The sequence below is a fragment of the Oncorhynchus mykiss genome, chromosome 16, assembly GCF_013265735.2.
Source record: "Oncorhynchus mykiss isolate Arlee chromosome 16, USDA_OmykA_1.1, whole genome shotgun sequence".
In the NCBI taxonomy this organism is placed as follows: domain Eukaryota; kingdom Metazoa; phylum Chordata; class Actinopteri; order Salmoniformes; family Salmonidae; genus Oncorhynchus; species Oncorhynchus mykiss.
The window spans coordinates 16,681,867-16,705,045 of record NC_048580.1 but is presented as its reverse complement, the minus strand read 5'-3'; the positions used below and the strand labels follow the sequence as shown (position 1 = coordinate 16,705,045).

Genomic DNA, 23,179 nt, shown 5'->3' with positions numbered 1-23,179 from the left:
CTGTTTACCATGAGATTCAACTTCCTCTTTATGTGCACACATACACATGCGTCTTGCGCAGCCACACATACACGCACACATGTACACAGAGAGGCACGCACACACACACACACACACACACACACACACACACACACACACACACACACACACAGTTGTATGACTGGCTGTAATACAGATGGATGCATTGGGCAGGAGATTTATATTAGTTTATATCTATTTGCATCACATATATTTGTATCACATATATTTGCATCATCAATGCATTTGCATCAGATGTACCCAGGGCTAAAATCAATAGATCCATAGTTTCTACCCTCTTCAGGGTCCTAGATGTTCTGTTAGTTTCTGTAGAGCAAGGACAGTGGTAGTAAACTAACCTCCCCAGTGGTCGATGGCAGTATTGATTCTGTATGCAGAGAAAGAGAGGGAGGTGGAGGGGGGAGGTTGTTATTGATCGATGAGGTAATGCAAGGTGAATGATTCATGTCAGACTGGGAAAAGAGAGACACCAATCTCTGTCACCAGGGGATGGAGAGATGAGAGGGAGGAGAAAATGGGGCAGAGGCGTGAGGAGAGAATTGGGTGGTATGGAACTTGAGGGGGAAGAGAAGTGGGGGGTATGGAACTTGAGGGGGAGAGATGTGGGGGTTATGGAACTTGAGGGGGAGAGATGTGGGGGGTATGGAACTTGTGGGAGGTATGGAACTTGTGGGAGGTATGGAACTTGTGGGGGGTATGGAACTTGAGGGGGAAGAGAAGTGGGAGGTATGGAACTTAATGGGGGAGAAGTGGGGGGCATGGAACTTAAGGGGGAAGAGAAGTTGGGGGTATGGAACTTGAGGGGGAAGAGAAGTGGGAGGTATGGAACATGAGGGGGAAGAGATGTGGGGGGGTATGGAACTTGAAGGGGAGAGATGTGGGGGGTATGGAACTTGAGGGGGGAGAAGTGGGCGGTATGGAACTTGAGGGGGGAGAAGTGGGGGGTATGGAACTTGAGGGGGAGAGATGTGGGGGGTATAGAACTTAAGGGGGGAGAAGGGGGGGTATGGAACTTGTGGGGGGTGTGGAACTTGAGGGGGAAGAGAAGTGGGAGGTATGGAACTTAATGGGGGAGAAGTGGGGGGTATGGAACTTGAGGGGGAAGAGAAGTGGGAGGTATGGAACATGAGGGGGAAGAGATGTGGGGGGGTATGGAACTTGAGGGGGAGAAATGTGGGAGGTATGGAACTTGAGGGGGGAGAAGTGGGGGGTATGGAACTTGAGGGGGGAGAAGTGGGGGGTATGGAACTTGAGGGGGGAGAGACATGGGGGGAATGGAACTTAAGGGGTGCTGGATGGGAAAAGGAGATTGAAAATATGGGTTATGAGTGTATTTGAGAGAGGAAAAGGAGAGATATATAGAGGAGGATACTTACAGTATAACTGACATTCCACGGAGTGAGAGAGTGGGAGGGAGGTGAATGGAAAATAGAGAAGTAAAGAGCGAACTAGAGGGGGAGGAGGGAGAGAGAAGGAGAGTGAGAGAGATGAAGTGCGTGTGTAGCCTGTAATGAATTACATACAGTGCTCTGTACTGCCACATCATATAATGAAACTACTTCCTGTCTGTAAGAGGGCCAAAAATAGACTGGGAAGAACTTATTGAGAATTATAAACTGGGTGGTTCGAGCCCTGAATGCTGACTGGCTGAAAGCCGTGGTATATCAAACCGTATACCACTGGTATAACAAAACATGTATTTTTACTCTTCTAATTACGTTGGTAACCAGTTAAAATAGCAGTAAAGCACCTTGGGCGTTTGTGGTATATGTCCAATATACCACGATTAAGGGTGTTGCATCGTGACTAAGAACAGCCCTTATATGGTATATTGGCCATATACCACACCCCCTCGGGCCTTGTTGCTTAAATAGAGCACTGTGTCATTAACATGTAAAAGGATGTACTTTACCATCAGGGAGGTTATTTTTTCTCCCTGTCATATTTTCTTTGACTTCCTCTCTCATGCACTCTCTTTCTGCTAAAGCCTCTCTTTTTCTGTCTCTCTTTCACTCTCCCACCATCTGCTTTGGCATTTCTTTATTACACCAGAGAGTTATTTCTCCTTCTTTCTCTCGTGTTCTCTCTCCCACCTCTTCCATATCTCTGTCTTTCTATCTCTCTCTCTTTCACCTCCACTATGTCAGTTTGTCTGAGTTTGTCTGGTGTGTCTCTATCTACCCAGGGTACAGAGAGGGGTTTCTATGGAAACGGGGCCGAGACAACGGTCAGTTCCTCAGTCGGAAATTCATTCTGTCGGAACGAGAGGGGGCGCTCAAGTACTTCAGCAAGCAGGAGGTAAGGCTGGAGTCAACACGAATGCTCTCGCACATGAACACAAGCATGTTGCTGGGAAATGTAATCTCCAGCTAACTTTATGCTACTAGCTTTCAAGTTAACTATCTGAAGTTAACCATCTGAAGTTAACCATCTGAAGTTAACCACCTGAAGTTAACCACCTGAAGTTAACCACCTGAAGTTAACCACCTGAAGTTAACCACCTGAAGTTAACCACCTGAACTTAACCACCTGAACTTAACCACCTGAACTTAACCACCTGAAGTTTACCACCTGAAGTTAACCACCTGAAGTTAACCACCTGAAGTTAACCACCTGAAGTTAACCACCTGAAGTTAACCACCTGAAGTTAGCCACCTGAAGTTAACCATCTGAAGTTAACCATCTGAAGTTAACCATCTGAAGTTAACCATCTGAAGTTAACCACCTGAAATTAACCACCTGAAGTTAACCACCTGAAGTTAACCATCTGAAGTTAACCACCTGAAGTTAACCACCTGAAGTTAACCATCTGAAGTTAACCACCTGAAGTTAACCATCTGAAGTTAACCACCTGAAGTTAACCACCTGAAGTTAACCACCTGAAGTTAACCATCTGAAGTTAACCACCTGAAGTTAACCACCTGAAGTTAACCACCTGAAGTTAACCACCTGAAGTTATCCATCTGAAGTTAACCATCTGAAGTTAACCACCTGAAGTTAACCACCTGAAGTTAACCACCTGAAGTTAACCACCTGAAGTTAACCATCTGAAGTTAACCATCTGAAGTTAACCATCTGAAGTTAACCACCTGAAGTTAACCACCTGAAGTTAACCACCTGAAGTTAACCATCTGAAGTTAACCACCTGAAGTTAACCACCTGAAGTTAACCACCTGAAGTTAACCATCTGAAGTTAACCACCTGAAGTTAACCACCTGAAGTTAACCACCTGAAGTTAACCATCTGAAGTTAACCACCTGAAGTTAACCACCTGAAGTTAACCACCTGAAGTTAACCACCTGAAGTTAACCATCTGAAGTTAACCACCTGAAGTTAACCACCTGAAGTTAACCATCTGAAGTTAACCACCTGAAGTTAACCATCTGAAGTTAACCATCTGAAGTTAACCACCTGAAGTTAACCATCTGAAGTTAACCATCTGAAGTTAACCACCTGAAGTTAACCACCTGAAGTTAACCACCTGAAGTTAACCACCTGAAGTTAACCACCTGAAGTTAACCACCTGAAGTTAACCATCTGAAGTTAACCACCTGAAGTTAACCATCTGAAGTTAACCACCTGAAGTTAACCACCTGAAGTTAACCACCTGACGTTAACCACCTGACGTTAACCACCTGAAGTTAACCACCTGAAGTTAACCATCTGAAGTTAACCATCTGAAGTTAACCACCTGAAGTTAACCACCTGAAGTTAACCACCTGAAGTTAACCACCTGAAGTTAACCACCTGAAGTTAACCACCTGAAGTTAACCATCTGAAGTTAACCATCTGAAGTTAACCACCTGAAGTTAACCACCTGAAGTTAACCATCTGAAGTTAACCATCTGAAGTTAACCATCTGAAGTTAACCATCTGAAGTTAACCATCTGAAGTTAACCATCTGACGTTAACCACCTGAAGTTAACCACCTGAAGTTAACCACCTGAAGTTAACCATCTGAAGTTAACCACCTGAAGTTAACCACCTGAAGTTAACCACCTGAAGTTAACCACCTGAAGTTAACCACCTGAAGTTAACCACCTGAAGTTAACCACCTGAAGTTAACCACCTGAAGTTAACCATCTGAAGTTAACCACCTGAAGTTAACCACCTGAAGTTAACCACCTGAAGTTAACCATCTGAAGTTAACCATCTGAAGTTAACCACCTGAAGTTAACCATCTGAAGTTAACCATCTGAAGTTAACCACCTGAAGTTAACCATCTGAAGTTAACCATCTGAAGTTAACCATCTGAAGTTAACCATCTGAAGTTAACCACCTGAAGTTAACCACCTGAAGTTAACCACCTGAAGTTAACCATCTGAAGTTAACCACCTGAAGTTAACCACCTGAAGTTAACCACCTGAAGTTAACCATCTGAAGTTAACCATCTGAAGTTAACCACCTGAAGTTAACCACCTGAAGTTAACCACCTGAAGTTAACCATCTGAAGTTAACCATCTGAAGTTAACCATCTGAAGTTAACCACCTGAAGTTAACCACCTGAAGTTAACCACCTGAAGTTAACCACCTGAAGTTAACCACCTGAAGTTAACCATCTGAAGTTAACCATCTGAAGTTAACCACCTGAAGTTAACCACCTGAAGTTAACCACCTGAAGTTAACCACCTGAAGTTAAACATGAGTACTTGTATAGCAGGCCATGTACAGTATACAGGTATGTGTCTACAAGGAAACGCAAACAAATGCCTCAAAAGACGTCATGTTTGTGTTTACTGTAAACATACAGTATGTGTTATTCTAACAAGTTATATGTATAATGGCTAAGAAGGGTGGGGTTAGATGCAGAAGACACATTTCGAATGCATTCAGTTGTGCAACTGACTAGGTATCCCCCCCCCCCCCCCCCGTATTTCTGTACTGTATAGTTTGTGTATCTCCCCCAGGCGCGGGACCCCAAGGCGGTGATGAAGATTGAAACTCTCAACGCTACGTTCCAACCGGCTAAGATAGGCAACCCCTACGGCCTGCAGATCACCTACCTTAGAGACAACAGCACCAGGAACATCTTTGTGTACCACAGCGACTCTAAGGTGACACACATGGTTGACTGTGACAAAAGGGACTATGGGCAATATTTATGTAGCCTGGTCCAAGATCTGTTTATGCCGGTATAGCCAATGGTTTGGTGTAAATGCACTGAATTGTTAGAGATATTATGCATGACGAATCAACATTTCAATGGTACACCCAATCTGCTGCTGTTCCTCAAGTCATGGAACGCTGATTTAGTCTGTTCAACTAAATCTGATTGTACTATTTCAGTGTCTAGGTCTCTAATGAAGATGGGCTGTTCTGGATAACTGAGTGAGAGTGGAAATGAAAATGTCTGTTTAATCAGTAGACATCAGTCTTCACTGTGACATGTAGTTTTACTCGTAATCCTGCCGTGTAATCTGAGAACTGTGGAACTGTTTAGACAAATGTGGAGGGAGTTGTTCACACAAAGGGCTGGCTGGCTGGCTTGCTAGCAGGCACATAGGCCATGTTTTTCTCTGAGGGTTTACTGCTTAGCACACCAGATGATCATCTCTCTCAGTCGTGAGTCAGCCTTCTCTGTGGTCGTCACTAGTTACCACAGTCACAAAGTCATAGACCCTGCCTATTTGTACAATTTCTCTTCTCAGATTTTAAACCTGACCCTAACCTTAAACCCAACCCTAACCACACTGCTAACCATATGCCTAACTCTAACCTGAAATGAAAACCAAAAAAACGTTCTTTTTTTGAATTTTTACGATATAGACAATTTTGTGACTTTCATTCTCTGTGGGATGAAAGCCACAGAGCGTACAGCCCCATCTGTTGGTCAACAGACACAATAGCAGGCTTGAACAGAACAGCGATAGTAAAGCTGCCATGTCATGATATTATCATAGCTGGGGGAAGTAGTTTGGGGATGGAGGTGCTGAATTTTTGTTGCAGCAAATACAGGACTAGTAAAAGGCCCAATGCACTACTTTTGTGAAAAAAAATTGTTTAGCAGAATTTGTAACTTGAGTACGTTTTCCAGTTTCGTGAAATACTTTGCAAATGCAAGTTATTTCTATGTGAACTGAAATAGTCTTTTCATTCCTTTTACATTTTAGTAGATGTTTGTGAATACATTTTCCCACTGGTCCTCTGTGGGAATCTAACCCATAACCCTGGTGCTGCAAGTGTTATGCTCTACCAACTGACCCACATGAGTCTCAGTGTACTCAATTACTGTATTGTGTGTAGTTTTTCTTCGTGGTGATGGAGAGTCTACAGGTAGAAACCTAGATGATCAGCCTATGTACAATACAGTAATGTATATTGATATTTAGTGGCTTGTAAGGACGGTAAATGAATACTGCAAAAAGCTGGCTTTTTTTCTATGTTATTTGATATTCAAATTGATGTGGATGTTTTGGGTCTTTGCCCATAACTTTTCACCTTTTGATGTAACTGTTTGAGGACATGGTTTTGTTCTTTCTGGATTCCAGTCAACTCCTACAATTCCAACTATTGAATCCTGCAAGATACTGTTCTAAATTATACAGCTACCTTTTCTGCCATAGCGGAGATGCTGAAAACATTTTTCCCCCACGTTACAAATATCTATTGGTCTGCGAATACAGGACTAGTAAAGGCCCAGTGCACTACTTTTGTGAGAGAGAAAAAAAATGTATCAAAAAATAATATTTATTTGTACTAATATATATTTTCTAATTCAGATTTTTTTTAGGGGGTGCTGCAGCACCCTCAGCACCTCTACTTCCCGTGGCTATGGATATAATAGCTTAATCATGTCTCCTATGTTCTATACTGTATCAGGTTTATTTTATTCTATGTAGGAATGACTCTGAATATGACATGTATCTGACTAGGATGCTCTTGTGTCTTTATTTTGGTAGGAAATGGTGGACTGGTTCAACGCTATCAGAGCTGCCAGGTTTCATTACCTTCAGGTGGCCTTCCCTGGAGCCAGTGACGAGGAGGTGAGGCCACAACACATGCAGTACTTTGAAATGACAATGATGGGTTCGGATTTCTGAACTTTGAATATTATTAATCATTAGTTATGCTAGAGACATGAGGGGTGACATAGTCTAGAGTCTACACCAGAAGTTAATGGGTATCTGTAGGAGGAATGTATATGATCAATGCAATTAGGTCAGGTCACATTAAGGGAGAAGGAACAGTTTATTGCCAGTATCACTTCATTTCCTGCCTGGCAATAAAGATGCAATGTTTAGCGAGAAGGAGGAGACTCCACCCCAAATTGGGGTATATATACCACCACTGGTAGAACCATGTCTTTGTCTCTTCCGCTGTTCCATCCTTTGGGGTGAATAAACCTGGTTTAAGATTTCATAGTGTACGTCAAGTTTTTACACTGATGTTTATAACCGAACAACCACCATTAAACACCAAATGAGACAATATTATATTGTTTTCTCTCTTCTCCTTCAGCTGGTGCCCAAACTGACGCGTAGCTTCATGAAGGAGGGCTTCATGGAGAAAACAGGCCCAAAACACACAGAGGGCTTTAAGAAGAGGTGGTTCACCATGGATGACAGGAGACTCATGTACTTCAAAGATCCTCTGGTGAGGAGACAGCATCACACCCGACACTAAAATAACTGATTGATTCTGAATGAACCCTACTCCTCATAACTGTACATAGCCCACCTATAATTTAGCCCAAACAACTACCTCTTTCCCTACTGTATTTATTTATTTAGCTCCTTTGCACCCCATTATTTTTATTTCTACTTTGCACATTCTTCCATTGCAAATCTACCATTCCAGTGTTTTACTTGCTATATTGTATTTACTTTGCCACCATGGCCTTTTTGCCTTTACCTCCCTTATCTCACCTCATTTGCTCACATCGTATATAGACTTGTTTATACTGTATTATTGACTGTATGTTTGTTTTACTCCATGTGTAACTCTGTGTCGTTGTATGTGTCGAACTGCTTTGCTTTATCTTGGCCAGGTCGCAATTGTAAATGAGAACTTGTTCTCAACTTGCCTACCTGGTTAAATAAAGGTAAAATAAAAATACAAAAAAAGAACTTTTGATTCTGCGGCATACTTTATTCTCTGATCTCTTTCTCCCCCTCCTCTCTCAGGATGCCTATGCGAGGGGAGAGGTTTTCATCGGCAGTAAGGAGAACAGCTACACCGTGCTCCCGGGCCTTCCCCCTTCCACCCAGGGCTACCACTGGAACCATGGCATCACCATAGTAACACCAGACAGGAAGTTCCTGTTTGCCTGCGAGACGGAGGCGGAGCAGAAAGACTGGATCACTGCTTTCCAGAGGGTTATCAACAGACCCATGAGACCACAGGAGTATGCAGGTTAGTCAGTAAGATGCATTATACAGGTGTACTCTAACTTATGCACCAGATTAGGTGTTCTCAAAAGTATGCACTATGTTAGGTGTACTCTGGAGTATGCATTTAGGCAGATGTTACATCTTTGCAGTAATGTTTGCAGGGTATGTACAACACCCAATTTAACTAGTCAAGGTCTCACAAGCAGTTGCTAGGTTGAAGCCAATGTTTTTTGACCAGGCTGAAACAAAAGCCTGCACACCGGGTAACTCCCTAGCTCAAGGGTTGGCATTAATTCATTTAAGTATAGATTGTCAATGTGTTTTTAGAGGTACAAATGCCGTATCTTAATTTGCCCCTGCTTCTCACAGCAGGAAAAGAATCCTGCAGCAACAGGAAATTTGAATGGAAAAATGTTGTAGGGGTTGATACGTTTTTCGTTAGGGCAAATCAAATCTGACATTTTAATGTTCCGATTACAAACTTTAGAAGCCTTTTAAAACCTTGAATACACTACAAGTTCTCATTTCATGCTTTGCAGGAAAATTCCTGCAACAGCAGGAAGATGAAGTTAAGATACAGCACCTGTAGTCCAAAGCAATGTATTGTGTGATTACCTCTTTATAGACAGTGTCTATATGCATCTCTATGTAATTATATCTCTATGTTGTGGTAACACTGACTGGTTTTCTGCTCTTCACCGTGCAGTGGAGGCCCACTTCAAACACAAGCCCTGAGACTGGAGCTAGAGCTGTCGGTCTACTGGACTAAGACCAGAACAGACAGGATTTCTCTACAGAGACCCCAGAATAAGTCTATGGGGTTCTAGTGTACCTTTACAGAGGGAGTAAGATGGTAGACATGGAAGAAATGCATCCGAGAGGAGAGAGGTATCAATAGAAAACACTTTCTTCTCCACCTCTCCTGACCTGATGCCCAAACCTGGGGTTAGAGGTCAGGGGGTTTGAGAGGAGAGAAAAGGACACAGAAACATCAACACCCCTGCTGCTGCTCTCCACATCGACCCTCCAAACTGCACCCCCTGCTCTAAGTGTTGTGATCAGCATCCCTTGTTGTATACTAAGGAGTCATGTTCGCCGTGTTTGTTGAGAGCAGTACTGTCATTTTAATTATTGATTTGACACTTTTGATGCCAGTGGATTTATGCAATGTCTCACATTGTTCTGCATAATCTGCACACATTTAACTTTCAAGGTGCTGACAACCTATGCTTCTGTACACGGTTAGGGTTTTACTCATCATGGCAGTTATTTATTTTTGAAATGCAAATGTAAATATTTTGAATCTCAGTGAATGCTGCTTCATGCAACAGGATGGTAAATGTATTTCATATCATACTGTGTACAGTACCATTCAAATGTTTGGACACACCTACTCACTTCAGTGTATTTCTTTATTTTTACTATTTTCTACATTGTAGAATAATAGTGAAGACATCAAAACTATGAAATAACTCATATGGAATCATGTAGTAACCAAAAAAGTGTTAAACAAATCAAAATATATTTTAGATTTTAGTTTATTCAAAGTAGCCACCCTTTGCCTTGATGACAGCTTTGCACACTCTTGGCATTCTCTCAACCAGCTTCATGAGGTAGTCACCTGGAATTCATTTCAATTAACAGGTGAGACTTGTTAATTTGTGGAATTTCTTTCCTTCTTAATGCGCTTGAGCCAATCAGTTGTGTTGTGACATGGTAGGTGTGTGTATACAGAAGATAGCCCTATATAAAAGGCCAAATCCATATTATGGCAAGAACAGCTCAAATAAGCAATGCGAAATTACAGTCCATCATTACTTTAAGACATGAAGGTCAGTCAATCTGGAAAATGTCAATAACTTTGAACGTTCTTGACAGTGTAGTTGCAAAAACCTTCAAGTGCTATGATGAAACTGGCTCTCATGAGGACCACCACAGGAAAGGAAAACCCAGAGTTACCTCTGCTGCAGAGAATAAGTTCATTAGAGTTAACAGCACCTCAGATTGCAGCCCAAATAAATGCCTCACAGAGTTCAAGTAACAGACATCTCAACATCAACTGTTCAGAGGAGTCTGTGTGAATCAGGCCTTCATGGTCGAAGTTGCTTCAAAGAAACCATTACTAAAGGACACCAATAAGAAAAGTAGATTTGCTTGGGCCAAGAAACATGAGCAATGAACATTAGACCGGTCGAAATCTGTCCTTTGGTGTGATGAGTCCAAATTTGAGATTTTTGGTTCCAACCACTGTGTCTTTGTGAGACGCAGAATAGGTGAACGGATGATCTCCATGTGTGGTTCCCACCGTGAAGCATGGAGGTGTGATGGTGTGGGGGTGCTTTGCTGTTGACACTGTCAGTGATTTATTTAGAATTCAAGGCACACTTACACAGCATTCTTCAGCGATACGCCATCCCATCTGGTTTGTGCTTAATGGGACTATCATTTGTTTTTCAACAGGACAATGACCCAAAACACACCTCCAGGCTGTGTAAGGGCTATTTTACCAATAAGGAGTGATTGAGTGCTGATCAGATGACCTGGCCTCCACAATCACCCGACCTCAACCCAATTGAGATTGTTTGTGATGAATAGGACCGCAAAGTGAAGGAAAAGCAGCCAACAAGTGCTAAGTATATGTGGGAACTCCTTCAAGACTGTTGGAAAAGCATTCCAGGTGAAGCTGGTTGAGAGAATGCCAAGAGTGTGCAAAGCTGTCATCGAGGCAAAGGGTGGCTACTTTGAAGAATCTCAAATGTAAAGTTTATTTTGATATTTTGTAAAACTTTTTTAGTTACTACATGATTCCATATGTGTTATTTCTTAGTGCTATAATGTAGAAAATAGTCAAACAAAAAAAATAGTATGTGTGTGTCCAAACGTTTGACTGGTACTGTATGTTTCATCTCCCCGAGCTGATTACATGAATGTGTGTTTACCATTGCAAAACACTAGAGGGCACTATGGGTCATGTCATACATCACCACAACGTGCATCATCATTTTCAGGTCTGCCAGTGAAATAAAATTGACAATCCTATTGACCTTTTCTTGTTTACTTTGTGTTAATATTATCAGACGAATAATGATATAATGTGGAAGGAACAGTGTCTTTTTCTTTTTCTGTCACTTCTCTCTTTCTCTCTAGCTCATGGGTTTACAAACTTTTTTTCTGCACAAATTTACACTAGAAAATACAAGGAACCCCACAAGATGCACTCTCAAATTAATAATAATAATAATTTCAGCCAAAATGGGTCCCTGTTATTTGTGTACTACGTCATCAAATTGGGTACTAAGTAATCCATTTTGTGTGATTATGTTACAAATGTGTTGTGCTTAAGATCCTGGAGTGCATCTTTAACACATCTTTAATGTTTGTTGGTATTCACTCAATTTTAGGTCCCATTTTCAATGTCAGGGTTTGGGAACCACCCCTCTAGTAGTTCAAAACCTCTTCTCTCACAAACTGTGTGTATGAGTGCCTGTGTTTGTTTGTGCATGCGTGTGTGTGTGTGTTCTCCCAGTATGAATGTGTGCAGAATGGATATGGAGAGGGCACCCTCCAAAGCTGTGTGATTCTTTGTGCTGACTGATGAGTGGACATGGACAGACACAGCTGTTCCTAGAGGCGGCAGTTGGAGAGCTCAGACAGCTGTTGGAGTTCCATCCAGGGAGAGTTCCACCCAGGGAGAGTTCTAGTGTTAAGCTGGGTGCTGGATGGACACTCAGAGGGAAGTGGGAAGTGCGGCTGAACAGTTGTGAAGTGTGGAGAACCAATATTATTATAGATATGGACTGGCGTGTGCTGACTGCATGCACAAACTCCCGCTCAAGGAGCATGATAACTGCTGTGCAGCTTACACATATGCAAACAGATCTTGTACTCAAGGGGTTGGTTGTTACAAAAAATGTCATTCCTAGGTTATAACAGTGAGATCGTAATACATAGTTATAGTAACATAGTTATGGTTAGATTCCAACGCCAGGGTTGTGGGTTTGAGTCCCACAGGGGACCAGTATGAAAATGTATGGACCGAATACTGTAAGATGCTCTGGATAAGATTACCACACTTTTCCTTTTGTAGACAGAGTGTTGATTCCTGCCAGTCTGTGTGGCCAGGAAATTCTTCCATTAGCGCATGTCTCCATACAATGCCTTCAGAAAGTATTCAGACCCCTTGACTTTTCCACATTTTGTTAAGTTACAGCCTTATTCTAAAATATATTAAATCATTTTTTCCCTCATCAATTTACACACAATACCCAACAAAGATAAAAACAGGTTCCTGGATTTTTTTGCTAATGTATTAAAAATGTAAAAATTAAATATCACATTTACATAAATATTCGGACCCTTTGTTCAAGCATCTTTGGCAGCAATTACAGCATCGTGTCTACTTGGGTATGACGCTACTAGCTTGGCACACCTGTATATGGGGAGTTTATCCCATTATTCTCTGTAGATCCTCTCAAGCTCTGTCAGGTTAGTTGGGGAGCGTCGCTGCACAGCTATTTTCAGGTCTCTCCGGAGATGTTAGATCGGGTTCAAGTCCGGGCTCTGGTTGGGCCACTCAAGGACATTTAGAGACTTGTCCTGAAGCCACTCCAGCGTTGTCTTGGCTGTGTGCTTAGGGTCATTGTCCTGTTGGAAGGTGAACCTTCGCCCCAGTCTGAGGTCCTGAGTGCTCTGGAGCAGGTTTTCATCAAGGATCACTCTGTACTTTGCTCCATTCATCTTTGCCTCGATCCTGACTAGTCTCCCAGTCCCTGCCTCTGAAAAAGATCCCCACAGCATGATACTGCCACCACCATGCTCCAATGTAGGGATGAGGCCAGGTTTCTTCCAGACATGATGCTTGGCATTCAGGCCAATCTTGATTTCTTCAGACCAGAGAATCGTGTTTCTCATTGTCTGAGTCTTTAGGTGCCTTTTGGCAAACTCATGGCAGGCTGTCATGTGCCTTTTACTGAGGAGTGGCTTCCGTCTGGCCACTCTACCATGAAGGCCTGATTGGTGGAGTGTTGCAGAGATGGGAGAACCTTCCAGAAGGACAACCATCTCCACAGAGGAACTCTAGAGCTCTGTCAGAGTGACCATCAGGTTCTTGGTCACCTCCCTGACCAAGGCTCTTTTCCCCCGATTGCTCAGTTTGGCCGGGCGGCCAGCTCAAGAAAGAGTCTTGGTGGTTCCAAACATATTCCATTTAAGAATGATGGAGGCCACTGTGTTCTTGGGGACCTTCAATGTTGCAGAAATGTTTTTGTACCCTTCCCTAGATCTGTGCCTCGACACAATCCTGTCTCGTCACTCTACGGACAATTCCTTCAACCTCAGGGCTTGGTTTTTGCTCTGACATGCACTGTCAACTGTGGGACCTTATAGAGACAGGTGTGTGCCTTTCCAGATCATGTCCAATTAATTGAATATACCACAGGTGGACTCCAATAAAGTTGTAGAAACATCTCAAGGATGAACAATGGAAATAGGATGCACCTAAGCTCAATTTTGAGTATCATAGCAACGGGTTTGAATACTTATATAAATAAGGTGTTTCTGTTTTTTATTTGTAATAAATGTGCAAAAATGTATCAACCTATTTTCGCTTTCTCATTATGGGGCATTGTGTGTAGATTGCTTGGGGGGGGGGGGGAATAATGTAATAGATTTCAGAACAACACTGTAAAGTAACAAAATGTGTAAAAAGTCCAGGCGTCTGAATACTTTGCCGAGGGCCCTGTACGTACAGTATGTGCCTGTTCTGTGAACGATGTGCCTTTCCCGTGAACTTCCAGTACATCGTAACACATTGACATGTAGGATCCACATGGCGGGAAATCCTCAAGGGATACCCCTCAGAATGGGGAGTGTGTGTGTGTGTGTGTGCTGGGGGGTCAGGATTAAGAGCTTCAGAGGGTCAGGCTCATGGAGCTGCAGCCCAATCGTCATAGTAACAGCTGGGACACGCTCCCACATGCTGCCTTCACTCTCTCTTTTTAACTTTTTTCCCCCTCCCTCGCTCAATTTTCAAGACTGAGTAAATGAACATCGTCTTTATCTATTGGTAATACAGCAAACAATGGCATTTATATTTTATTCATATGAAATAGTATGCTGTAAAGGTACATGTACTGAACATATAAAGAGGATATATGGTATGAGTGAGTTGGCAGATTTTTGGTCAGGCATAGAGACGGGCTAACCCTCTGTCTGCAAGATAGGGACTAGATGCTTTTTCAAGGACTGGCGCCAAGGCAACGTGCTATGGTTGACCTCAGTCACCGCAGTGAGGTTTCATGGTCGCTCTGTTTCTGGCATTGTGACATGCTACAGACCACTCCAGACCACTCAAAGGGTCAGAGGGCACTATTGTTCGTTGAAATGAGAGATGTACAGTATCTCTGGGAACGTCAATGTCTTGGATCCTCCTTAGACTTTCTACAGTATTTATGTATTTGTGGAAAATAGAAGCTATTACTTAGATTGAACAACATAAATGGGCCTTCTGTTTGAATAACTGTTATTCATCCTTCTGTCATTGTTGCACTGCACAGGAAGAACTTGCCAGTAGCATCCTGTTATGTTGAGAAAGAGATGATAACATAAACAAGACTTGCGTCAGTAGAGGTGTTAGGTCTAATTGACTGTTATAAGTCTATTACACTGCTGCCCCAGTCTATTTCAATTTAGTCGGATGGCGTTTCATGTTGCTAAAGTCTAAAGGAGGGCTATGGCAAAGCTGTAGCACTAATCTAATAACAGTCCCTGGATAGACACACACACACACACAAGGGATCCCTTTCACTGCTTCTAATGGGATGAAACACTTCTATCTGCTTTAACTTCTAACAGCTGTAATGGAAAATGAGAAAGACGTGAGAAACCTTATAAACGTTTCAAAATAATTAAGAAGACCAATTAAACAGAACTTAACTTGAGAGACTTGGAAGGAAATTACGCTGCTGTCTAACAGGTCTATACTGTAAGTGTGGATGGGTGTGCAGTGACGAAATTATGATTTTCTAGGTGATGGAACTGTACCCAAAATGTGTTGATTCTTCCATGCCAAGTCTTAGCAGAATTTGAACTACCTCTGTGTGTTTTTACACATCCAAATGAGTTGGAACTGCTTTCCCACCTATACAGTAGTAGTGTGTGGCTAACCACAGTGTCAGTAAGGTCTCCCAATGTATTCCTCCACCCTGGCTCCAGAACCGTGTTGCATCATGGGTAAGTCAATGTTGGTTCTGTCTGGCAGCTTGTTGTCGTTGGCGACCCAGTGAGACTCACCAGGTCTTTTCACCATTCAGGAAGTAATTAAAAGTGGGTGGAACCCCAAATCACTAACCATCATATTTGTAGTGAAGCTCAAGGGAAGAAACGTAGGGCATTTAGAATAGCCTGAGAGTAGATATAGCAACCCATGAGCCAGGTACAGTATATCTGTCTAAATATCCTGGCTTTGGTTTGTGCAATAGCTATGTTGGTCTGTGTACAGTGTCCATATTCACGGGATAATCTCTCCATTCCAGTGAGGAAATTGATGGTGGAAATTCATGCGTCATTTGTATAATCAAACTCCTGTTATTATACAATGACGCCTGATTATTTCTGTCAATAACTCTTAACAATCTGTCTCCATTCTCTATCCTCGTCTAGCTGAGTTTCTACAGAAACGTCTTGGCAAACAATAGGCAGAACAGTCTGAGACACAAAAATAGGCAGCTATAAATGAAAATGAGTTCTAACTAAAGAGCATTCTGCTCACAAGCCACCCACGTCCCATCTGTTCGGATCATCTTCCCTGTGGTTGTCTTCCCTGTGGTTGTCTTCCCTGTGGTTGTCTTCCCTGTGGTTGTCTTCCCTGTGGTTAAATCTTCCCTGTGGTTGTCTTCCCTGTGGTTGTCTTCCCTGTGGTTAAGTCTTCCCTGTGGTTAAATCTTCCCTGTGGTTAAGTCTTCCCTGTGGTTAAATCTTCCCTGTGGTTGTCTTCCCTGTGGTTAAGTCATCCCTGTGGTTAAGTCTTCCCTGTGGTTAAGTCTTCCCTGTGGTTAAGTCTTCCCTGTAGTTAAGTCTTCCCTGTGGTTAAGTCATCCCTGTGGTTAAGTCTTCCCTGTGTTTAAGTCATCCCTGTGGTTAAATCTTCCCTGTGGTTAAATCTTCCCTGTGGTTAAATCTTCCCTGTGGTTAAGTCATCCCTGTGGTTAAGTCATCCCTGTGGTTAAGTCTTCCCTGTGGTTAAATCTTCCCTGTGGTTAAGTCATCTCTGTGGTTAAGTCTTCCCTGTGTTTAAGTCTTCTCTGTGGTTAAGTCTTCCCTGTGGTTAAGTCTTCCCTGTGGTTAAGTCATCCCTGTGGTTAAGTCTTCCCTGTGGTTAAGTCATCCCTGTGGTTAAGTCATCCCTGTGGTTAAGTCTTCCCTGTGGTTAAATCTTCCCTGTGGTTAAATCTTCCCTGTGGTTGTCTTCCCTGTGGTTAAGTCTTCCCTGTGGTTAAGTCTTCCCTGTGGTTAAGTCATCCCTGTGGTCAAGTCTTCCCTGTGGTTGTCTTTCCTGTGGTTAAATCTTCCCTGTGGTTAAATCTTCCCTGTGGTTAAGTCATCCCTGTGGATGTCTTCCCTGTGGTTAAATATTCCCTGTGGTTAAGTCATCCCTGTGGTTGTCTTCCCTGTGGTTAAATCTTCCCTGTGGTTAAGTCATCCCTGTGGTTAAATCTTCCCTGTGGTTAAGTCATCCCTGTGGTTGTCTTCCCTGTGGTTAAATCTTCCCTGTGGTTGTCTTCCCTGTGGTTAAATCTTCCCTGTGGTTAAGTCTTCCCTATGGTTGTCTTCCCTGTGGTTAAATCTTCCCTGTGGTTAAGTCATCCCTGTGGTTGTCATCCCTGTGGTTAAATCTTCCCTGTGGCTAAATCTTCCCTGTGGTTAAGTCTTCCCTGTGGTTGTCATCCCTGTGGTTAAATCTTCCCTGTGGTTGTCATCCCTGTGGTTGTCATCCCTGTGGTTAAGTCATCCCATACTCTGTTGCTTGTTGGTGCCTTTGGTAATGATGCAGTTGTTGTTTATTGGTCCCATTAATATCATTTTCTTTCTCCAGATAAAGGGAGAAATAGAAACCTTTAACAAAGTAATGGCTTATTTAAAATGCATTGCTTTCTGTCTGTGTCGCACACACGCATGCGCACACACTCACCCACTCTCTGTAATTGCATGGCAAGCATCCAGTCTGTCTTCAAGAAATTTTGCCCAACTACTCAGAAATGTTTTGTTTATTTATCTGTCATTTGCAAAAATATTCATAATTGTCAGAAAAAGGTGTGTGGGCAAACGTATTTAATGGCTCGGCATGAGTTCTTACTCTGCAATTCAGTTATTTCATCATAAAGGTAAACATAAAACAGCATCCCACACTAAGCTTATCAAGCGTTTACAAGAGCCAGTTATAAGTCGCTGGTTATCATAGGACCAGCATACAAATACTCCAGTCGACATATCAAGTATAAATGTCAAATAATCAAAACCTGGAATGTCCATTAGGCAGTCTCTCCATGTTTTTTTGAGTTTCAGAAATACAAGCCTTCATCCACACAGAACTGCTGGGCTGGAATGAACATGTCTTCTTCAAATGTTGACAAGTGCAGCAGATGCACAGGGCTTAGCGGTCCATGCTACATGGTGAGTATGGCTGTTTCTGTCCTTAGTCCAGCTGTCCAGTCAATCACAACGTATGGTAGATCGTTTAACTTGTTTCCTTCAACCCTGAAATCTAGTAAACTCCATTCGTAGGAAAAAGAATTGAACACCTGTTGCCTTGAGTGAAATCCACGGCTTATTTTCAGACAAGGAATGGAACTGCACTGAAGTGATGTGAATAGGAAATGGAATTACAGTTAGTTTGAGATGGTCATTCCAAAATAAAACATTTTATTATAAAACATAAATACAAACATAATATTTTAAAGTTATAATAATTATTCAATCTGAGATGAAGAGTTGAACAAGAAAGGAACTGAAAAAGTAAATGTAGAATTGGGTTAATTTGTGATGTGGTCCAAACAGAAGTGCGGTCCAGGTTTTCCTCACGGAGGATTCATGCATGCTTGTGGGTAAAGACTCTCTGTCCATCGTGACAAAACCAGCAGGCACTTGGTCTTGGATAATGTCCAATCTTGAGCCTTGTGTCATGTCCTCACTAACACGGCACAAACAGAAGAATCCCACAGACTATGTGAAAGCCATGTCAGACTGGCACCATAGGCAGTCAGTGCTGAGTCTAAGGCCTGGTGAGTGTGGAATAGACAGTCTGCTCCCAGTTTGGGCTGTGGCTGTGGGGTGGAGGGATAGCTAGGCTGTTGATGAGCGGGCTGCCGTAGGGGTGGCGAGAGGAGTGGAAGTAGGGGTACTGATAGAGACCTGCGGGGTAGCTGGTGTAGGCACTGTAGTAGCTGGGGCTCTGGAGGTCTGCATAGTCACACTGGGGGCTGGGCAAGGAGGAGGAGGAAGAGGAGGCTGCAGAGGAGGGGCAGCTCCCGGAGTTGAGGGGGGTGTAGTCGGGGTGGGGTGGCGGGGTGGGGTGGGACTGCTGGCTGCTGTAGTGCCTGGGACTCAGCTGCTCCGTTTTGATCTGCGTTCTGTGGTGAAGGCCATCGCTGTTACTTGAGGACGAGGAGGAAGAAGGGGGTGCCGACCCCGCTCCCGGCCCTTTAGGACCCCAAGGCGAGGCATTGCTGTGGGAGTGGCCATAGGAGGAGCTTAGGGACCCAGAGGGGGGGTTGGGTCCTTGCCCCCCCTGCCCGTGGTTGGGAGGTGCATCGGCAGAGCCATGCCCGTTGAGTGGCAGGTACTGGTCAAACTCGTGGACGTCGAAGGCCTCCATGTTGCTGATGACGTCAGTGCTCAGCTCTGAGATATCCACGTTGCTGAAGTCGATGTTCTGCCGACCACCGTCCAGGGGGTGCCGGCCCTCGTGTTTCACCCCCAGGTGCAGCTCTGTCTTGGGGGTGGTGGGGGGTGTGGGGGGTCCATGTGGTTGGCCTTTAAAAAAAGACAACAGATGCCTAAACATTAGTTACCATATGCAAACAAAAAGGGGAAACCTGCATACTGCACAACTAAAAGAGGGAGGGACAAGATCCTCTAGTGAGGACCAGATAAATACCATGCCCAGGTCACTTCCAAACTTTGGACTAACTGTTATTATTGAATATCAATTGATCGGGAATGCAAAAATGAATCGAATGGTGAAAGCCACTCACTTGTCCGCTCTAGATGATGTTGTCCATCCCCCATGGAGGTCGGTCTGGCCAGACCAGGTTCAGCCTTGTACATCTGGCCCGGGTGGAGGTGGGCCAGCTCAGCCCCGGAGTCCGAGTCACTCTGACCTGGCTTGGTGCTCTTCCTTCTCCGTGGTTGGTACTTGTAGTCAGGGTAGTCTTTCTTGTGTTGGACCCTCAGTCTCTCTGCCTCCTCCACAAATGGCCTCTTCTCGCTTTCAGAGAGCAGGCTGGAAATTGATGACAGGTTGGGTTGAGTTGTGGACTACTATAAGATGTTGGATGTGTTGGATGTCCTAATGAATATCATGTAAATGGCATGTAGAATTAGGGTAATCATGATGAAAAGACAATGTTGTGCCGTACGTTTTAGGAAACATGACTAATAAAGTAATAATGCGTATTTTTTAACTTGTCAGCAATGAACATTGTGTACATCAATTTTAACTGCATATTTTCTGCCACGTTCTATGCAGGCACATTATGCGCGCAAATGTGTATTATATCCCCCATTACATATATACATCTATACTGACCGCCATAACTTCCCCAAGGTCTTGCTGAGTTCGGCGTTGTGGAGATGCGGGTACTGGTCCGCTAGTTTCCTTCGCGCCGCCTGCGCCCACACCATGAACGCGTTCATTGGCCGCTTCACATGGGGTTTGTTTTTCAGAGCTCGGTCTCCTCGTGTAGGCATCGGTACGAGCGACCAGTCGTATCCGTTCAGCACCTGAGTCACCGCGTCTCGGATGCACGCGGGAAACCGGTTATCCTCCTCGCCGGTGTCCAGTTTTGGGGTAATCCCGTCGCCGGGTGAGTGCCTGGGCGCCTGTCCATCGGAGCCGGTGGGAGAGGACGGGACGTCCGAATCCGAGTCGTCCTGCGACATCGAGCTGGCAGTTCCCGTTGGACTGCATGGATGGTTGTTGAACGACTTACTATTTTCCTCCGTCATGTTCAGCGCAAAATTGATGTGGTGTATCTAGTTACATGTAGGTTGCACCAAATGTGCATTTTACGCACGGAGCCTTTATTAAGTGACCAAAAATGTAAAATCCCAAACGCTCTTTGTGATGTTCGTTTTAATTTATTTACCTCTCACACTGTTGTACGTTTTTGTTGTTGGATATGATGTCTACAATGTCGTCTCAGTTTTATACTGACACTTTTTGTTCTGCCAAGATCATGTTGTTGGAATCGGGTTGGGTCCTCTCACGCCACGCCTCATATCTTATTGGTTTGGACATAGCTCCACTGGTTCCTCCCATTTTTAGGAAATATGAGCCAGTGATTTGATAATTTGTGTTACATCATTTATAATTATTCGTTTATCTGTATAACCTATAATAAATGTATTATATCAGCCAGACGTTAAATATGATACTCTTAGCCATAATTATCCAGGGCAAGAATTTCTGGTTTACATTCAGATACATTGACTGTGGAACCATATGTGCAAGGTATGGACCTATGTATGAACCTGCAACATCATAGCTGTCAAAAAGAAATACAGAGATTTGTTCACTCTTTTCAGAGCTTAATGTTTTCCTCCTCTTCAGTACACATGGCCGTATACTGGGGGTAGCTCCTCCAGGTGTTGTAGTAGTACACGGGCTGGGCAGCATAGCAGGGACCCTGGGGCAGCCACAACAATCGGCAGGCCGTTTGCCCGTGCGCCTTGGAGGCTGTGCTGGTGTCCTGGTTGATAGAGGAGACCGTGGCTGCGCGGGAGTCCAGGCAGCAGGTCCTTAACCTAATAATCTGCTTGATCTCTGGAGTTTGACCATATTTGAACTATTAGGAAATGTTCTGTTCAAGTAATTAAAATACCAAGAAAATAACGTTATTTTGAGAAGTTCCTTAAATATGCTGCGAATGATCCAAAGCCTAGCAACTAACCTGCACCATTCCCAGAACATTTTGGTAGGGTTGTTTGCAAAAGTACCATAGGACAACAACGCTCTCACCAAGGTCTAAGAAACATGGTTCTCAGAACGTTATGCACTAGCTGGGTATCTTTTGTTGGTGTCTTACATTTTCTTTTTACAATCTGTTGTGTGGGATGTTTAAAACTAACAACTGGTCTATAGGCCTATTTGGAGGGCTGAAAGAAACAAACGGATAATTAGACTACATGTTGAAAATAAATGTTTCTCTGACTGTAGGCTAGGAATTGGACTGCATTCATCATGTAACATTTAGCTCCCACACATTTCTATAACCATCACAACACACGTCCTAGGGCGCAATCCTCTGCCCAGGCGTTGCCGACACATACATATCTTACAATGCCTTGATAGGTATTTTATGTAGGCCTATCAGCTAATCACATCATATGTTATAGCAATCGGGTGCCCGACTGCACAGTTGATGACATCGCATTGGTTGATTCATGCAACATCTGAGCAGGGTAACACAACCAATGGTTGACGCATGCAACGTCTTAGCAGTGGAACGCGACCATATACTTGCCAAATTGGCATCGTGCCAATGTCACAGGTGTGACAAGTTGCCTCATTACCCCAAGAAGAGCTCCTATTGGCTAATTGATGTTCCATGATCCCCCCCGTGGCGGCCCACGTGAAGTGAATGCAGTCTGGAGGTATGGTGGAGACCTGTTTACTGCCTGGCTCCTGCGCTGCGCCACTTCCTGTGCCTGTTTTTGGTTTGTTAGATTTTTTATAAGCAAACTGTGGAATGGAACATGTGATATGTATCCTACCTGAGCCATATGCCCTATAAAACTGTTGTTAAGTCTCTACTTCACTCTGCCTGCTCAACCCAGATCCAAAAGAACATGTCACTTTTGCACCATGTGACCACAGGTGAATAGAAGGCCCACCTGATTCCCTTTCCTTTCCAATCGAGGTTATGGGATACGGCTTGGAAAATGTTGGATGGGAAGATGATGGACGTGGATGCTGAGTTGGAATTAAGCAGAGCGTTGAGCAAATTTGTTGAAAACAAATGTTTTGAAGGGACAACAGTAGCATCGAAAACTGGAACAAAAAGGAATTAGTCTGAAATTGGAGTGGAAGATACGCGTGTAAATGATAATGAATCGTTTCTTGTTGGGATGTGTTTGAGTAAGGATGTGGGGAAACCTGTTTGAGGTGTCAAATGGTGAAGTATGCGCTTGGAAAAGTGGAGTTTGTCAGTGACCAGGAGTGGTCTTATTTTGATCAATTGTATTTCTGAAGAGCATAGGGAGATTGCTGTGAGCCTCAAAAGATTCCGGACAACATACGTTTTGTGTTTTGCTCTTCGGAGTAATGCAACCGTCAAAGGAGTCATATCAGGATGTTTAGGTTGAATACCCGAAGAGAATTCCTGGTGTGGTTGGTGCCCGGTGTTTGACCTGCTGGGTGAATGGAGGAAAGGAAGAAAGTCTGTCGGTCCTGTTGTTTTTGATAGAGAAAATACCTATTAATGTGAAGCTTGGTTATGTAAGATACACCATAAGAGCTTGGATCCCCAAACCACTGAAGTGTAAGAATTGTAAAGGATTTGGCCATGTTTCAAGTGTGTGCAGACGAACAG

General features: G+C 43.5%; 2 protein-coding genes across 3 annotated transcripts in view; one reads left to right on the top strand and one right to left on the bottom strand.

Moving 5' to 3' along the window:
* Positions 1-9,832, top strand: part of LOC110491459 (arf-GAP with dual PH domain-containing protein 1) — a 29,766-nt gene extending 19,934 nt beyond the window's left edge. The window contains exons 5-10 of one of the 2 annotated variants that reach the window (XM_021564926.2): positions 2,228-2,340; positions 4,950-5,096; positions 6,942-7,025; positions 7,501-7,635; positions 8,166-8,394; positions 9,079-9,832. In XM_021564926.2, the coding sequence (XP_021420601.1) occupies positions 2,228-2,340; positions 4,950-5,096; positions 6,942-7,025; positions 7,501-7,635; positions 8,166-8,394; positions 9,079-9,107 (737 nt within the window). In that variant the 3' untranslated portion in view covers positions 9,108-9,832. Of the gene's footprint in view, positions 1-2,227; positions 2,341-4,931; positions 5,097-6,941; positions 7,026-7,500; positions 7,636-8,165; positions 8,395-9,078 lie in introns of both variants that reach the window. The other variant, XM_036946309.1, reaches the window with a different exon arrangement.
* Positions 9,833-17,617: 7,785 nt separating this feature from the next.
* On the bottom strand, positions 17,618-20,852 carry sox8a (SRY-box transcription factor 8a). Its single transcript, XM_021564923.2, has 3 exons — positions 20,176-20,852; positions 19,622-19,869; positions 17,618-19,400 (listed from the first exon to the last, which is right to left on the bottom strand). Exons 1-3 carry the CDS (start codon positions 20,592-20,594, stop codon positions 18,640-18,642), a joined length of 1,428 nt encoding a protein of 475 aa, XP_021420598.1. The 5' UTR covers positions 20,595-20,852; the 3' UTR covers positions 17,618-18,639.
* Between the last annotated feature and the right edge of the window lie 2,327 nt (positions 20,853-23,179).